The sequence below is a fragment of the Vanessa atalanta genome, chromosome 10, assembly GCF_905147765.1.
Source record: "Vanessa atalanta chromosome 10, ilVanAtal1.2, whole genome shotgun sequence".
Lineage (NCBI taxonomy): Eukaryota > Metazoa > Arthropoda > Insecta > Lepidoptera > Nymphalidae > Vanessa > Vanessa atalanta.
The window spans coordinates 1,397,457-1,414,088 of NC_061880.1; the positions used below are offsets into that span (position 1 = coordinate 1,397,457).

A 16,632-nucleotide genomic window follows, 5' to 3' on the forward strand; every position below is an offset into this window, starting at 1 on the left:
ATTTTTTTTTTTTTTTTTTATATTTTATAATCAAAGTCAAAGTCAAAAATCTTTATTCAATATAGAAGTGTTTGCACTTGCTTATTGATTGTCAAAAATCTACCACCGGTTCGGAATTTAGCACCTCGGACCTGAGAAGAACCGGCGAAAGAAACTCAGCGGGATATATTTTTTTTTCATTTTTTTTAACCATTTTCCATGTAGGTACAATGATAAGTATATATTAGTTGTTTGAAACAGCCTGGAGGCGATCATTTCATTCCCAAGGTGTGCAGTCAACTAAAAAGTCATTAGTGTTGTAATATCCTTTAGCACACAAACGCTCTTTAACGACTCTTTTGAATTTTATAATTGAATAATTTTGAACGTTTTCTGGGATCCTGTTGTAAAAACGTATACATTGCCCCAAAAAAGAGTTACTAACCCTGTGTAATCGGGTACTTGGAGTAACAAGTTTATTCTTGTTCCTAGTGTTAATAGAATGTACGTCACAATTTCTGGGAAAATCATTTATGTTTTTGCGTACATACATAACATTATCAAAAACAAATTGAGAAGCGACAGTCATTATTTTAATTTCTTTAAATTTACCTCTTAACGAATCTTTTGGGACCAGGTTATAAATTGCACGAATAGCCCTCTTCTGCAGTACAAAAATAGTATTAATGTCAGCTGCATTACCCCAGAGTAGGATGCCATACGACATTATACTATGGAAATAACTGAAGTACACAAGGCGTGCCGTATCCACATCAGTCAAAAGTCTAATTTTTTTTACCGCATAGGCTGCAGAGCTAAGTCTATTCGCCAATTTATTTATATGGGGGCCCCATTGGAGCTTAGAGTCTATTGTCATACCAAGGAACTCTGTTGATTCTAAAACATCTAATGCTTCCCCGTTTAAACGTACACTCGTTTTGACACATCTTACATTGGGGGTAGTGAATTTAATACATTTAGTCTTTTTACTATTTAACATTAAATTATTAACACTAAACCAATTTACTATTTCAGAGAGAGTATTGTTCACATCGTCATATATTGAAAGACGTCTTTTTATTTTAAAAATTAAAGAAGTATCATCAGCAAACAATACTATCTCGAGTTTATCACCTAGGAGATGTGGCAGGTCATTTATATAAACAAGGAAGAGAAATGGTCCAAGAATTGATCCTTGAGGGACCCCCACAGTAACTGGAGACCCGGGAGATCTCTTTCCATTTACATCAACCCTCTGAATGCGATTGCTCAGATACGAAATCAGAAGACTGAGTGCAGTGTCCCTAATTCCATAATGACGTAGCTTCCTGACCATAGTTTCGTGTTGCACACAATCAAAGGCCTTAGATAAATCACAAAATATCCCTAAGGCATCCTGTGACTCCTCCCAGGCCCTGTAAATATTTTTAACGAGCTCAACACCAGCGTCAGTTGTCGAGCGACCCCTTGTAAATCCAAATTGTTTCTTGTGTAGCAACTTGTTATTGTTAAAATGTACTAGCATTTGATTTAGTAATAACTTTTCAAAGATCTTGCTAAGAGTTGGTAGTACAGAGATGGGCCTATAGTTGTTGGGGTCTGATGTACTACCTGATTTAAATATTGGTAATACTCTACTATGTTTCATGAGGTCAGGAAACACGCCACTAAGGACACATTTATTAAATATAGTGACAAGGTAGGGTGCGATTACATCAATTATTGAATTGACTACCTTGACAGAGATCCCCCACAGATCGGCCGTTTTCTTAATATCTAGTGATCTGAAGGAACTTATTACATCACTTACACTTACTGTATTAAATTTAAAGCTAATATTACATTCTTCCACATGGTTTTTTAATAATGATTCAGCAACGGTAGGAGAGGAATTTAATGAGTTAGTTGTCGAAAATGGAATGTCAGCAAAAAAATTTTCAAAAACAGTTGCAACATCCCGATCTGAGGAAAATAAATTGTTGTCAATAGATAAGCTAAAGTCGGAGATGTTATTTTTGACTCTTCCAGTTTCACAATTAATAATTTTCCATGTCATTTTAATTTTATCAGGTGCCTCAATAATTTTTTTTTTTATATGCAATGATTTAGCTGTATGACATACACGTTTGAATAGTTTAGAGTAGGCACTAACATAACTGATAAATGAAAAAGACCGGTTGTATGATCTTTCACTATAAAGTTCATACAACCTCTGCCTACTCTTGTGAATTCCGACAGTCGCCCAATCATTAAATTTAAGAAAATTCCTAGAATAGACTGTCTTGGAAGTAAATATGGCATTAAATTCTGTTTTAATTAATTTAAAAAAAATGTTATAAAGCTCATTAGAATTATCATTTAATTGTAAATATGAGAGCTTTGCCATGATATTACTTCTGAACTTCTCAATTCGATACAAATTGATTGGAACAAATGTCTGTTTTAAATCCTTAGCATTGTTATTTATTTGCGAATTAAATGAAGCCAACTGTCCACAATGATCAGAACTTAACATATTTATAATACATTTATGATTAGGTACACAGTTGGTAAATATGTTGTCAATACATGTTCCAGTGGATTCAGTGATTCTAGTTGGCTCTAAGAATAAGTTAATGAGGTTATATGAATATAATAATGATCTGAATCTAATACTTGTGCTACAGTTTTCTAATAAATTTATGTTGAAGTCACCACAAATAAAAATATATTTACTTGATCCAGATAATTTCAATAATGCACTTTCCAATATTTTCTCAAATGCTTCATATAACCCGCTAGGAGGTCTGTATACGCATACAACAATGACATGCTCAAGCTCTGCACAGGCTATTTCAATAGTCTGCTCAATAGAAAGGCTCACAACATCCTTACGTTCTTTAAATTTTAGATTTTTGTTAATAAGTATTAATGAGCCACCACGTATAGCTTTTTTTCTATTGAACATACTAGCCATCTGGTGACCACTAAAGTTAAACATAAACTGATAATTTACAAGCCAATGTTCTGTTATACATAAAATATCAATGGCATTACTGTTTATGAATAACTCAATTTCTAAATCTTTTCCTGTCATTCCTTGAATTAATCCGTAAATATGTGGGAACTTTTTTCGAGAAATATACATTTGATTTGGTTGTTAGAACATGCGATTTGTATTTTGCGTTTCGTTGACACTTAGACAGCTGAAGAACTTAAAAGCATCCTTAAAGCCATAGTCTGGAACATTAATGCAGTCTGATTACTATAAAAAGTAAAATGATATAATGAATCACCAAGTGTAGCAAGCGCGATTGCTGGTATGTAAAACTACAGCCACACCTGCGACCAAGATATACAACAAAGAAACTTGAGCCTTTCGTTTTTCACCTCAGTCATTACTTTGATGTATTGAAATTATAAAAAAAGCAAAAAAGTATATTGTAAACAAACTATTTATAGTCTTACCCATTATGCGTTGATGACTCAGTGTGATTTCTTTTCTGATAGTTGGACGATGATTAGACGAGAAGCGTCGCTACGTGATTTAACGTGACAAAATTTGGTTTTATTATAAATGATTTTATTTGTGATATATTACATAACAAAGTAAGTTGGATTTTTATTTAGAAATGTAACCTTAATTGTAAAAAAAGATGAAAGTTTGCCTAAGAGATCTTAATCTACGACTAATGTAAATTAAGTAGAGCAAAGAGCATTAAGATCCCATTATAACACTAAAAGTGTTTATATATTACATAAATCGTTCGTTTGTATGTAATTAGACTCCAACTAAACGGACGGAGCGTTTTCGATGAATTAGGTGGTAAGGCTTTGTGCGTGCCCGTCTCGGTAGGTACCGCCCACTCATCAGATTTTCTATCGCCAAACAGTGGTACTCAGTATTGTTGTGTTCGGGTTTGAAGGATGAGAGAGCCAGTGTAACTACAGGCACAAGGGAACACATCTTAGTTCCCAAGGTTGGTGGCGCATAGGTGATGTAAGGAATGTTTAATATTTGTTACAGCGCCATTGTTTATAGGCCGTGGTGACCTCTTACCATCAGGTGGCCAATTTGCTCGTCCGCCTATCTATATCATAAAAAAATATATATTTTGTGCGTATTTAAGTGGGGCCCTAGATGGTTTAGACCCGATAGGTGTCACTGCGATTGGGAAGTCAAAAAAGTTTGTTACCCGGACGAATTCAGTAATAGCAACTAGCTTTATATTAGATTCGGCTCATTTTTCTTCTTTTAATATATATTTTTTTAATATTTCTATTTGATCTAACATATTTTATTACAATAAACTTTTAGCATAAGTTTATTGTAATAAAAAAATCTTAACATATAAATTATAAGTTCTGTACAAAAAAAATGTTTACAATTTTGAATGCTCACCTAAAGCGAGACTAAAATGGACCTATTGCCGTATTCCGGATGAATTGTGAGCGAAAACCAACACAAAGGGTCCCCCAATTAATATGAAATAGTCTCGTGGTCGACCGCACTAATTGGTCAGCAGAACTCGATTATCTTTAGCATTCAAAAGAAAAAATACCATGGCTCTCATAATATGTATAAAAGATTATTGTATCACAAACGGATAGAATTGTTATAATTGAGTTTGCTTGGAAGAACAGGCCTCTATACACAGTGTCTGGTTTTCTTTCAACCAATGGCGTATTTGGCGGGACTAGGTTGTGAAATGAAATGTATAAAATATTTTCCTCATCACTTATTCAACCGCTAAACAGCACTTAGTATTGATGTGTTCCGGTTTGAAGGCTGAGCCAGTGTAATTATAGGCACAAGGGATATAATTTCATAGTTCCCAGGATTAGTGGTGCATTGTAAGCAGTTAATATTTCTTACAGTGCTAATGTATATGGATGCAGGTGACCACTGTCGAAAAGGTGCCTCTTTTAGTTGACAAATAATAAAAAAAAAACGATTTCAAAGATAATATGTACATTTGTGTTACCTTATCACCGCTTTTCAATGATTCGCATCTTTCAACACAATCTCATGATTGTTGTCGTAATTGCTGATGAACGGTTATTGGCACTTATGAATTAAAATGTTCCATTGTGAAGTCAAAGCTTTGTGTGATAGTACGTGATCGCAAGAAACAAAGCGGTTTCCGTTCAATTGACAACGGCATACGGCTTTCCCATTCCATTGATTGTTATTTTATAACACTACTAGCGACCCGCCCCGGCTTCGCACGGGTGCAATAATGATACTAAATGAATGTCTTTATGTCAGTACAAACCGCTATGTCCCTGCATTTTATATCTGTAATATCTTCGAAAATATCTGTTTAAATTACATGCTGTAGAGGGCCGTATTGATCTATATTAAAATCACATGTATTTAAGGTATTTTATTGGATAAGGATTAATGCTGTATTGCTTGAAATCACTTCGAAAATAAGGCATTTTTTCTCGTAAAAAGTTAAGGATAAAAGATGGTTATTGTGGGTTATCCCTAAGAGACATATACCATCCCAGACTTTATTGGAGAACTTTTTAAGGTGTACAATACTGTAATACATTATTTTAATCTATCTTGTAGTATTCTTCAGCCAGCGTGTGCAATCTAAGCTAAAAAAAATGTGTTTATTTACGACATCACATTAGAAACCTCTAAAATTATCAGTGTTTGTCTACTACATTGTAAACCTAACTCTTGAATCACTATCTAGTAAAAAAACCGCATCAAAACCCGTAGTGTAATTTTTAAGATCTAAGCATACATAGGGACAGACAGACAGCGGTAAGCGACTTTGTTTTATACTATGTGATAATCATTTTTCTTTTTTGATGTTGAAGAATTTGTGATTAAGAAAAGTACTTTTGAAATCAAATCTTTATTAAAACTTTTCTAAAAGTCCAGTAGAGCTATTCTGTAAGAACAAACTCGAAACTCATCAAAGAAAACGATTCTGAAATGTCAGAAATGAATATGCGACTGTAATAACTAACATTTAAATGATAAACGTAACTAATTACCGTGTTTTGGGCAAATTTGATCTCAGAGTGACATACGAAGTGAGTTTTAACAAAGTAGCACTCCAGTGTTTTTGAAGTTCATGTCGTACATCGACAGAGGTAAATAATTATACATTAGGTTATCAAAACAAAATAATGGTGCGGTTAAGGTGGATGAAGATGTCATACAGCTGCAAAACAGCCTTGAAACATGCCGTCTGTTCTTATTTAAACGTTAGAATGTCTTATTTGAATAATGCAATAAAGATTATCTATTTGTCCTCGTGTCTGAAGTGTCTGAAACAGTCGAGACTTCGAGAGTACCTTGTTATATAATAAATGTTTACATAAGCACTGTTAAGATAAAGATCTCTAGGGACGAATTTACGTGTGTTTATGTCAATCAGTGTAGGCGGGAGGAAATCAAATGGATTTTATAAGACTTTCTAATTTACTTATATTACAATTTTGATAATAGATTTAAATTGCTCAATGTTCCCTTTTTCGCATAAATGGAACTCGAAAGAAATTGGGACCTTAAGCTTAAAAGTAGAATTAGGTTATAGCGTAGGTTTGTACTGTTTGTTATCTGACTTGATGTCTTAAATCTAGTTTCGCAAAAGAACATGATGATTATGTATCACCGGTAACTGTTAACGTATGCGGTTGACAGGCGTTTGCAAAGGTTCTAGCACGCCAAGCACGTCGGTCTACAAAAGCGAAAAAATAATATTTCGGCAGCAGAATGAAGTCGGTAACTCACTTAAGTGTTATTTCACCATAATTTAGTGGTAAAAAAGTTATTGGTCTTCTGTTTAAATAAAAATGTAAGGCAATCCATTCCTTTTCCTTGTTTAAATATTTTATTAGTCATTATGGGTGTACCAACAAGAGCAGGTAGTCTTTTTTTCTATCAATAACGTTCTCAACAACATTTTAACTGAAAAAAAAGTTTAACAGAGGGATTCGTCTTGTTACCTGAATATCAAAGGCGATTCTTTAGAATCGTTAACAAATAAATAATAATATCAAAATAGATTGAGTAGAAGAAAACTTTCGGATTTATTGAAAATCTTGATCAAAGTCAATTGGAATGAATAAAAAATAACGTATATTCTTCAATAAAATGTATTAATATTAAATAAAAAGTATATTTAGCTACTAAAATAGGTAAGATTTTTTATCCATTTATAAATATAATCTTGAAGACAAATTACAACTTTAAGATATATAAGATGGTACCTATCTATCAAGACGAACTTGCACACCAAGTAAAAGAAATCAACAAAATGTATCAATCTGTCATGTTACAGAAATTTATTAAATATCAAGCTACCACACAATAACCGGCTAGAAACTCACATGCTCTTTACGCCTTTGGCATTGAATAGGTATTTAAAAAAATACATCGATTATTAGTATTTTTTTTTATGAATGAATAAAAATGTTTCAAGTGTGCACACTGTGTCTGACAATCCGCGTCCAGCTTTATTGTAAATTTATGTACTTGTTTGCTTGAAATATGATCTCTCGCCATTATCCCCACGACATATGGATACAGAGATTACCTCAATATTTATTACTGAATATTTCACAGACAACATAAGAAATTTAGTATTTAACAATTGTTTAAAATAAGCTTTTATTTTGGATAATTTTATTTTTACTAGAATTTGTCAACAGATTCGCTCGCCGCTGTTTATTTGTGTTGGTCAGTTTTTAGGCATAAAAAATAACCTATGTCTTTCCTTTGAGTGCAAGTTTGGTTCATTCTAGTTTCATAAAACTTGGTTCAATTGTTTGACCATAAGAGAGTGACAGACAGATAAGAGTATTTTTCGCAAATATAATAATAGTTAGTCTAAACCGAATGAAAATACTTGCGTTAATCCAAAGTAATATGAAGCAAATATGATAACGCAGTCACTATCATTAATAGTAATATAAAAATAAGCAACGCGAGGAAACCTGCATGTGTCAGGATAAATTCTGTCAAGGACACGGATGATGGAGGAGCATCGTTGGAAATACTGCCCCAACTCTTATAGAAAGAGAGGAAAGATAAATGACAAGACAGAATCAGCATACATTTTTTTTTTTTTTTTAATTTTGGCTTTTATTTATGCCAAGAGGGCACAGATTATTTCGCCAATGTCACGTGCGAATCAGCATACATACAAATTATAATACGAAAAATATGACTATTATTGCCGTCAAAAATAACAAATACAAAATAATATATGTATGTAAGATATAACATTATCGTTAGACGAAATTTAACGGAATTTAATAATTATAAATATATTTAAAATCATTCTAATTATTCTGACGTTCTTCTAGGTTACGCAATTACGTACGTAGTTTTAAATTGGACAAAGGTATTATATAAATGTGTTTATCATTTCAGGACATATATCGTACATAAGCCAGAATAAACAAGACTTATGTAATAGCTTTAATAAAATATAACTGAGGCTTATGTGTCCAGCTGCCAGTACTCGTATCTTTCTTATTTATCAATATTTTTCATTGTCTTTTTGGACCAGGAATCTTTATACCGAGCCGTTTTTGGGCCGAGATGGACCAGTGGTTAGAACGCGTACATCTTAACCGATGATTTCGGGTTCAAACTTCGGCAGGCACCACTGAATTTTCATGTGCTTAATTTGTGTTTATAATTCATCTCGTGCTTGGCGGTGAAGGAAAACATCGCGAGGAAACCTGCATGTGTCTAATTTCAACGAAATTCTCCCACATGTGTATTTCGTCAACCCGCATTGTAGCAGCGTGGTGGAATATGCTCCAAACCTTCTCCTCAAAGGGAGATGAGGCCTTTAGCCCAGCAGTGGGAAATTTAAAGGCTGTTAATGCTAATCTTTATACAATTAACCTTTTTTATATTTTTGGATGAGTTCAAAAAATGGAGGTTCTCAATTTGTTGGACTACATATTTGATTTATGTATGTTTACCGAAAATATTTTAAGCATTTTATCCGATATCAATGATTCGTACCCAGAGGTCTGTACAAAATTTGGTCAAGATTTGGTAATAGTATCCTTAAGAAAATTACGAAATTCTTAAATTTATGAGGAACGACGCATTATTTGGTTTAATCAACAACTAATTTATGATGTCCGTAGTGAAAGAGTTGAATGACATGCAATCGGTTGAAATTTAATACGATTACTTTTAAAATATATTAAACATAAAACCTAGATGTTTTTGTGGATCCGAGCAAAACAGAGCCATTCCGAGAATGAATATTTGCGGATACCTTCAGTAGCGCACAATGCTCCCAGCACGTTCCGGCGAAACTAGAGCACGGTAAAAGGTATCGTATAGTTTTTAACATAAATATTGGAATTGTCCGCTCCAATTGTGAATTTGTACGTTTGTTACGTACAGCGACGAGGAGACGAACAATATGGGTGCTCTTAAAAAAAGTGATCCATTGTTTAAAGTTTGAAATTACAGTTGACGCCATTACTTTTAATGCTTACCCAATCTGCGATGGGAGTTTTGTTCTGATTGCTTTTGAATTGATTATTTCATTACTTTGTTTTATAATAGGTATTTTATTTATGCGTTCGTTATTAATAAAACAATATTACCTTAAAAATGAAAAAAAAGCACGAGTGCCCTCAAATAATTAGTTAATTTAAAGCCAGTGTCACCCAGGATGATGTAAGAATTCTAACAATACATATCCAAATTTGTTTAGGCGTGTAAAATTTATGATGGAATAAAGAAACTCACACACATACATACATGTGACATGTAACCTTAACCCTTTTTTGGGCAGTCGTATAAAAATCTTGTTGGTTTAGTGGTAGCGGTTCTTCGTCTGATCGTTCTCCGGTCTACTTTAATTGCTGTCACGTCGGATTATAAGAGTAAAGAAATGGATGGTACGCCTTCGTTTAGACAAACTTGTGCAAAATTTAACACATACTTAGTCGATTATTATTTGACCGTCGTGACCGCAATTCAGTGAGATCGGTACTATTTTATTTTGGGCAAATTATGCATGGCTAATGAATTATTACTTAAAATAGTGTTAAGTTTATATAAGATATCCTTGTAATATTTAGATGTAATAAATTGATCGTAGATAAAGAAATAAAAACATTTGTAGAATCTAATTAATTATATTGTATTTGTAATTTACAAGTACGATAAAGATAATGAAACGATCTTCCTTTTTATATTAATAATTAATTTATAAGATTAATAAACATTATGTGAAGGTTGTTTTTTTAAATATACATCGCCGGTTTTTAATGAAGTTTTATAGCCTGTATATAACAATAACCACATTAGTCAGAAACTATTATGAATTATATTTATAAAGGACTTATTGACGATAGTAACGCTAAATGATTCAGTATATGTACTGCTATATACGTGAATAACGCAATCAGGTACTCATTATACGGTATCGATGTCTTTGAATGTGTAATCATTACTTGTACCAATTGACTTACTGATGAGATTCATGGATGATTCCAAGTCACTGTCTTTAGATTTAAACCAGTGTCGACTATTTGCATCGGTTTATTGAGCTTGATAAACATTTGTTCAAGTCGGTAACTAAACTTGTCAAGTCAATGAGTTACTATTGTTACTATTGAATAACAAGTGTATTTCGACTTATATAATATTTAAATAATTATATTTTGTATCTTCTTTCATTGCTCTCTTAAAATACTTTACTTATCACCTGACTACTTACCATCCAAATTTACTTAGTTTTGATTTGTCACTTGTAAATATTTTGTTATTTTTAGCTAAGACTCTCTCGATAAGTATATATATTTAAATAATTACTTGCTAATCTCTTAAATTCTTCAATTTACGCGTACGAAGTCGAGACGAGTTATCGTGTTTATAAAATACCAGTACATATTAACTGTAATTGTTTATTTGGTATAGAACTAAATATGGTTAAGTTCGTATATGTCTGTTGTATTCACTGTAATATTTGTTATATTCTTTAACGTCAATCATTCTCGTTTTATAAAAGGGAATAAGGATATTACGGACAGAAGTTACAGAAAAACTGTAATAAATCAAAATATCTTTTGAAATGCTTAAATTAATATTAAAAATAAACGGAAGTTTACTTGTAACTAAAACGGCTTATGTCTTAACTACAAAGCTCCCTTATTGCCTTTAAAGTTTCTGTACTGTTTATTAAAAAAGTTCTTAATGAACCGTCAGCATCCTGGTCGATAGGTAACGAATGACACGTTTAAGGCAATCCCTTACAGATCGTCTTATTGAAATGTTTATTTAAGTTAACATGCAACTCTTATAAAAAAGCAGATCTGTTAAAAAATTTTAGTTTCAAATAAATGTCAAATCCTAAGTTAATTATATAACTAATATTTAATTATGTTAACTAATATTATAAATACGGTTATAAAGTTAGTATGTTTGATATGTTTTCACGCGTTAACTATACATATAAAAGTGCCTAACATATGCCTCCTCCTCCCTCTCTCATATGTGGAGGAAGCCGCTGCTGGGAAACAAATTTACTTTGTCTATTATGTAATTATTCGTCAAGCGATTTGTTTCTCTCATTATCGCCTCGTAAGAAACTTTACTTATGTTTTATGGTCGATACGTCTAAGTTTCGTTACGGTCACGAATGCGCTATTTGTCATCAACCTTGGCATATTTACTGCCCAATTCATTGTGAAACGTTTGCTTTTTTATGTCATACAGGTAGTCGGACTGGTAAACGGACAGCTTAAGGGAAGGGTTCATCATTGCCCATATATATTGGTACTTTAAGAAGTATTAATCGTTGCGTTAATCACCAATGCGCCACCAACCTTGGGAACTAAAATTTTATACCACATGTGCCTGTAGTTACAGTGGCTCACTCGCTCTTCAAACTGGAACACAACAATACTAAATACAGCTGTTTGGTATAAATGATAAGTGGGCTACATAGACTAGTTTGCATAAAGTAGTTTACTCAAATTTTAAATAAATATCTGTTAGTGTTTCGTATATTTAATTGATTAAAATCATAACGAACTATATTGATCTGAGATGACTTAGTGGTTTAAACGAAAATTTCGTGTACAGATCAGGACACACTCCACAGAATTTTCTTAACTATATTTAATAAATAGTCTTCCGTTAAGCAGCGTAAATATTATTTTTTATATTATTTTTATTAATTTAAGCAGCGTATACCAGTGTCGACTATTTGCATTAGCTTAATGAGCTTGATAAACGTTTGTTTAAGTCGGTAACTAAACTTGTCAAGTCAAAACATCACGACCAAATCTGAAAATGGTTGATAAAAATCTGCCACATCTGTATTTACCTACTCGTCAAGTCTTCTCCTAAAACGTTTAGAAGGACTAATCCCAGCTGTGGTATATTTATAGACTTACTTTAATTGATTTAATTCATTTTGCCGCATTGCCTCACCAAATAGGAATTGATCAATGATTGAATAACAAATCTTACAAATCTGCCAAAGTTTTGGAATGTATCCAGAACGTTCTGCACCTATATCATACCTTCATTGTGGCTTTGACCTACAAAGTTTGAGTAAACAATAAATGTTAATAAAAATATCTATAATAGAGAAATATGCTGGTATATCTTGGGAATTCAATGATCGTCTGGCAATTTAAAATAAAAATGTAAAAAAGTTGTAAATTGTTAAAAAATATATAATTCCGTTGACTTTCCTTAACCGGTTTTTCTCGGATCTTATGCTAAATTTATTTAAATACCAAATAGAATAAGGTTAATGCCGATAATAAGTATTTGAATATTCGTCCGTCACACGGCTAATATTTTTAGTTTTTACAATGTAATCTAATTTTTAACATATAACAAACACAAGTTAATGAGTCTTTTCGCCTGTAAAATTGTACATGCTATGCCATGCTGATCGTACCGCACGTCCGACGTGTTTGTCATGCGTTTGTATAAATATCTTGTATCTCGAAGCGTTCCTTTTTCAAATTTCAAAGTGTAAACTGTACTTTTTTGCACAGATAAAGTTAAAAGTTAATATGATATTTATTTTTATTAGGATGAATAGTGAGTAACATACAAATGGAACTTAAGTTATCGTTTACTTTTTTAAAATTATTATGAGAAATCTAATAAAATGGACAAAGATTATAATATTAGTGGGTTTTATCATATAAACTAATGTTATAAATTCAAAGTAACTATGCTTGCCTGTCTGTTGCTCTTTTACAGCCAAACTAACACGGGCGAAGTTGGCTATGTCCTTCCTTGGAGTTCAAGCTTCATACCGATTTTAATCAAATTTGGCTCAGTGGTTTTGCCGTGAAACGTAACAGAGATGAGTAGTTATAGATATGCAATAATTTAATTTTATTCAGAACAGAAACAGAACTAAAGAAACAATTTTCTTCAATATAAGTATTTTCTTCGTTAAATATAATCACATCGTTAGTTCGTGTCTAACTTATCTAAGCAGGCGATAATAAAATCGTCGCTTGATGACCAGTTTCCTAATCTAAACATATTTTTAAAAGATAACATAATATTCCTGTATCGTTTTTTTTTCATTTTCTTTCACTGTCATTTATCATACAAAAAAAAAACAAAAACTTTATTGATTAACCATCCAATAAGCCAACACTACGCAAAGCCTGTTCTGCGTGCAGTTGCAGCTTACATTTTGTTTATAGTAAATATATGACGGCGAACCCTATATATCATCAGATACACCCTCCTCTTCATGCATAATTTTTGGGCATTAAATAACACCATAGACAGCTTATCAATATCATACAAGTCGAACATGACAAGTGACCGTCAGTTTAGGTAATAGGTGCTTATTGGGTGGAAAATGATCTTGAGTTACTTTAGTATAGTAGTTAGGTCAATCCTGAAATAAACATACCTTTTGATAAAAATAAAATGCAAAAATTAACTCATCGGGCAGTTAGCTACAAAACTCTACCTTCCCAGACACTACCCAAAACGTAATAATATATCTTTGTAACTAATTATCGCTTTTCGTCTCCAGGTGTACATAGCATTGTTCAAACCACTGCGGGTGTCCAGACGTCAGTTCAGGCGCGTCTTGATGTGTATGCGCAACGTGAGGCATCTGAAGTGCCACGAGCTGTACGCGCACGAGAAGGTCACGAAGGTGGACAGCCTATCTTTAGTGCTGTCTGGAAAGTAAGTAAATTTTACTATTAAGGGAGCGGGTATTAAACAATGCTTTGTCTTCTTCCTTTGAATTTTAAATCATCATGACAAAAAGAGAGAAATTAATGTTTAACCAAGTACCCGTTAAACAAAATTTAAGGCCGTTAGTCATCAGCTATAAAATTGCTTAAGGTGTAACTATAATTATAAGGAGTAATTTGAATATTCGCTATTTCATGTTATTTACGGATTACTAGTATTGACCCAAAATCGTTAAAAATGGTTGTTCCACAAGGATCAATTTTGCGTCCTTTTCTATTTCTAGTATATAAGTGATCTTCCTTTCTATGTTGTAGGTATTTATAATATAGTGTTGCTTGCTGACGATACTTCACTGATTTTTAAGGTGTCGACCTTAAAAATCAGAAAAAACTGACTATTACTATAAAAAAATTAGTTTTGAATGCTTATAAACAAAATTTGTAGTTATTACCCTACCCAATGCTAAAAAGCAAAATTATAATATATCTTTAAACGGTGGCCGTTTTGTTGTAGCCGATACTACGGTGTTTTTAGGAATAGCATTGGATTCCAAACTTCAGTGGAGTGCTCATTTATCGTCCCTGACAGGAAGACACAGCTCCGCAGCAAACGCGGTTAGAAAAGTTAGACAACTAACTGATATTGATACCGCTTGCCTAGAATACTTTGGTTATTTTCACAGTATTATGTCATATGGCATATTACTTTGGGGTAACACTGCAGATATTGAATCTGTTTTTATTTTACAAAAGAGAGCAATCCGGTCTATTTATAACCTTGGAGCTAGAAACTCTTCGGGATGTTTTTAACAAAGTAGGAATACTCACTGTTGTGTCACAATATATTTACAATAATATTATGTATATTCACAGTAACATGATCACTTTGATAAAATCAATGGTAATCGTTGTATGTGCACAGGAAATAAGGATAAGCTTATAACGCTAATAAATCCATCTTGGGGCAAGGTATTCGTTTCTATAATAAAATTCCGCAGACATTTTTAACTTTGCCGTAAAAAAATACATTGGTAAAGAAGGCATATTATTAAATACAAGATAATACAGATAATAAAAAAGCGTGGAGTTAATACTTGTTGACTTCCAGGCAGGATATATTATATACGTATATAATTGTATTTAACTAACATGACCGTATTTTTAAATGTTGAAAAAAAGTAACTACTGAGCTTCTTGCCGGTTCTTCTCGGTAGAATCTACATTCCGAACTGATGGTACGAAAAGTGCTTGTAAAATACTACTTGAATAAAGTATATTTTGATTTTTGAATCATCTTCATGATATATGTATTGGCTTCTAAGTTCTGCAGGACATGCAACTTGATCATGTACTATTGCTATATGCAATTATATCTATTCTAAGTAAATGTAGTAGGTACTAGTAATTTCCCTACAGAGCTACTTGATATGTTTCTTAAAAGTAGGTCAGATATAATAATGAAATTCTGGCTTAGTAAGTTTTATTGTATCATTTTATTTATACAATTTACTAATTAGGTGTCAATATATATTAATTACCAAACATTTATAACAGCCTTATATCAATAAAGACTTTTTTTAATATACCTATTATTGTTTGTAGTGGGAGTATTTTATAATAGCCCTACTACTGGCCTTTCCAACTCACCTGGCAATTAATGGACTACTAGACTTGCGCCAGCAGGTTCCTTTTATAACCCTTAAAGATGTTACGCATGGAGATCATGTGATGCGTTCAGTGGCGTGATCGGTGCAAGTATATTGTCAAAGATACATATTACGAAGCCGTTGTATATGTTGAGTGTGATTCTGGTTGAAGTATTAAACGAAATTGGGCTTAAACTAATGCTGCATAATCCATGAAGTCAATAAATTTTCGTTATTACCGCAAACAACTGATAGCATGTGTTTTTTTAAATTACTTCTCCGAAGGCCGACGAAAGGCAGTCGACTTGATAGTAAGTGGTTATCTTCGCCTATAGATACAGGCACTTCTTATAAGAAATACAAATATATTTTCACATATTTTATGCGTAATCGAAAATATGACATCTCTTGTGTCTGTAGATATTGGCTCACCCTTGAGCCGAGATAGATCAGTGGTTAAAAACGTGCAAAATTCACCTCATTTTATGTAATTAATATGTGTATGTAATTCATCTCGTGATCGGCAAATAGATCGGCAGATAGACATCCAGAGGAAGTCGGTATGTTCTGAATGTCACTGAAATCATGCCACATTTATATCCACTTACCCACTTTAGAGAAACGCGGTAAATTAAGCTCCAAACCTTCACAAAATGAAAGGAAATCTTTGGTAATCACTGAGATATTTAAAAATTGGTTATCTGATCACCAATTAATCTTCAAAACAGCAACAAAAAGTATTAATATGAGGTAAACAAATAAAGGACTGGTCCCCACCTAGACAGTTTCGCCATTATTAAATCACACACAATAGACTAAGGACCCT

The 16,632-nt window shown here is 32.7% G+C and overlaps 1 protein-coding gene across 2 annotated transcripts in view; it reads left to right on the top strand.

The window, feature by feature from the left end:
* The window catches only part of LOC125066696 (blood vessel epicardial substance-like), a 59,283-nt gene that overhangs the window by 13,594 nt on the left and 29,057 nt on the right, over positions 1-16,632 (top strand). For both annotated transcript variants that reach the window (XM_047674919.1, XM_047674920.1), the window contains exon 2: positions 13,992-14,149. In XM_047674919.1, the coding sequence (XP_047530875.1) occupies positions 13,992-14,149 (158 nt within the window). The remainder of the gene's footprint in view (positions 1-13,991; positions 14,150-16,632) is intronic.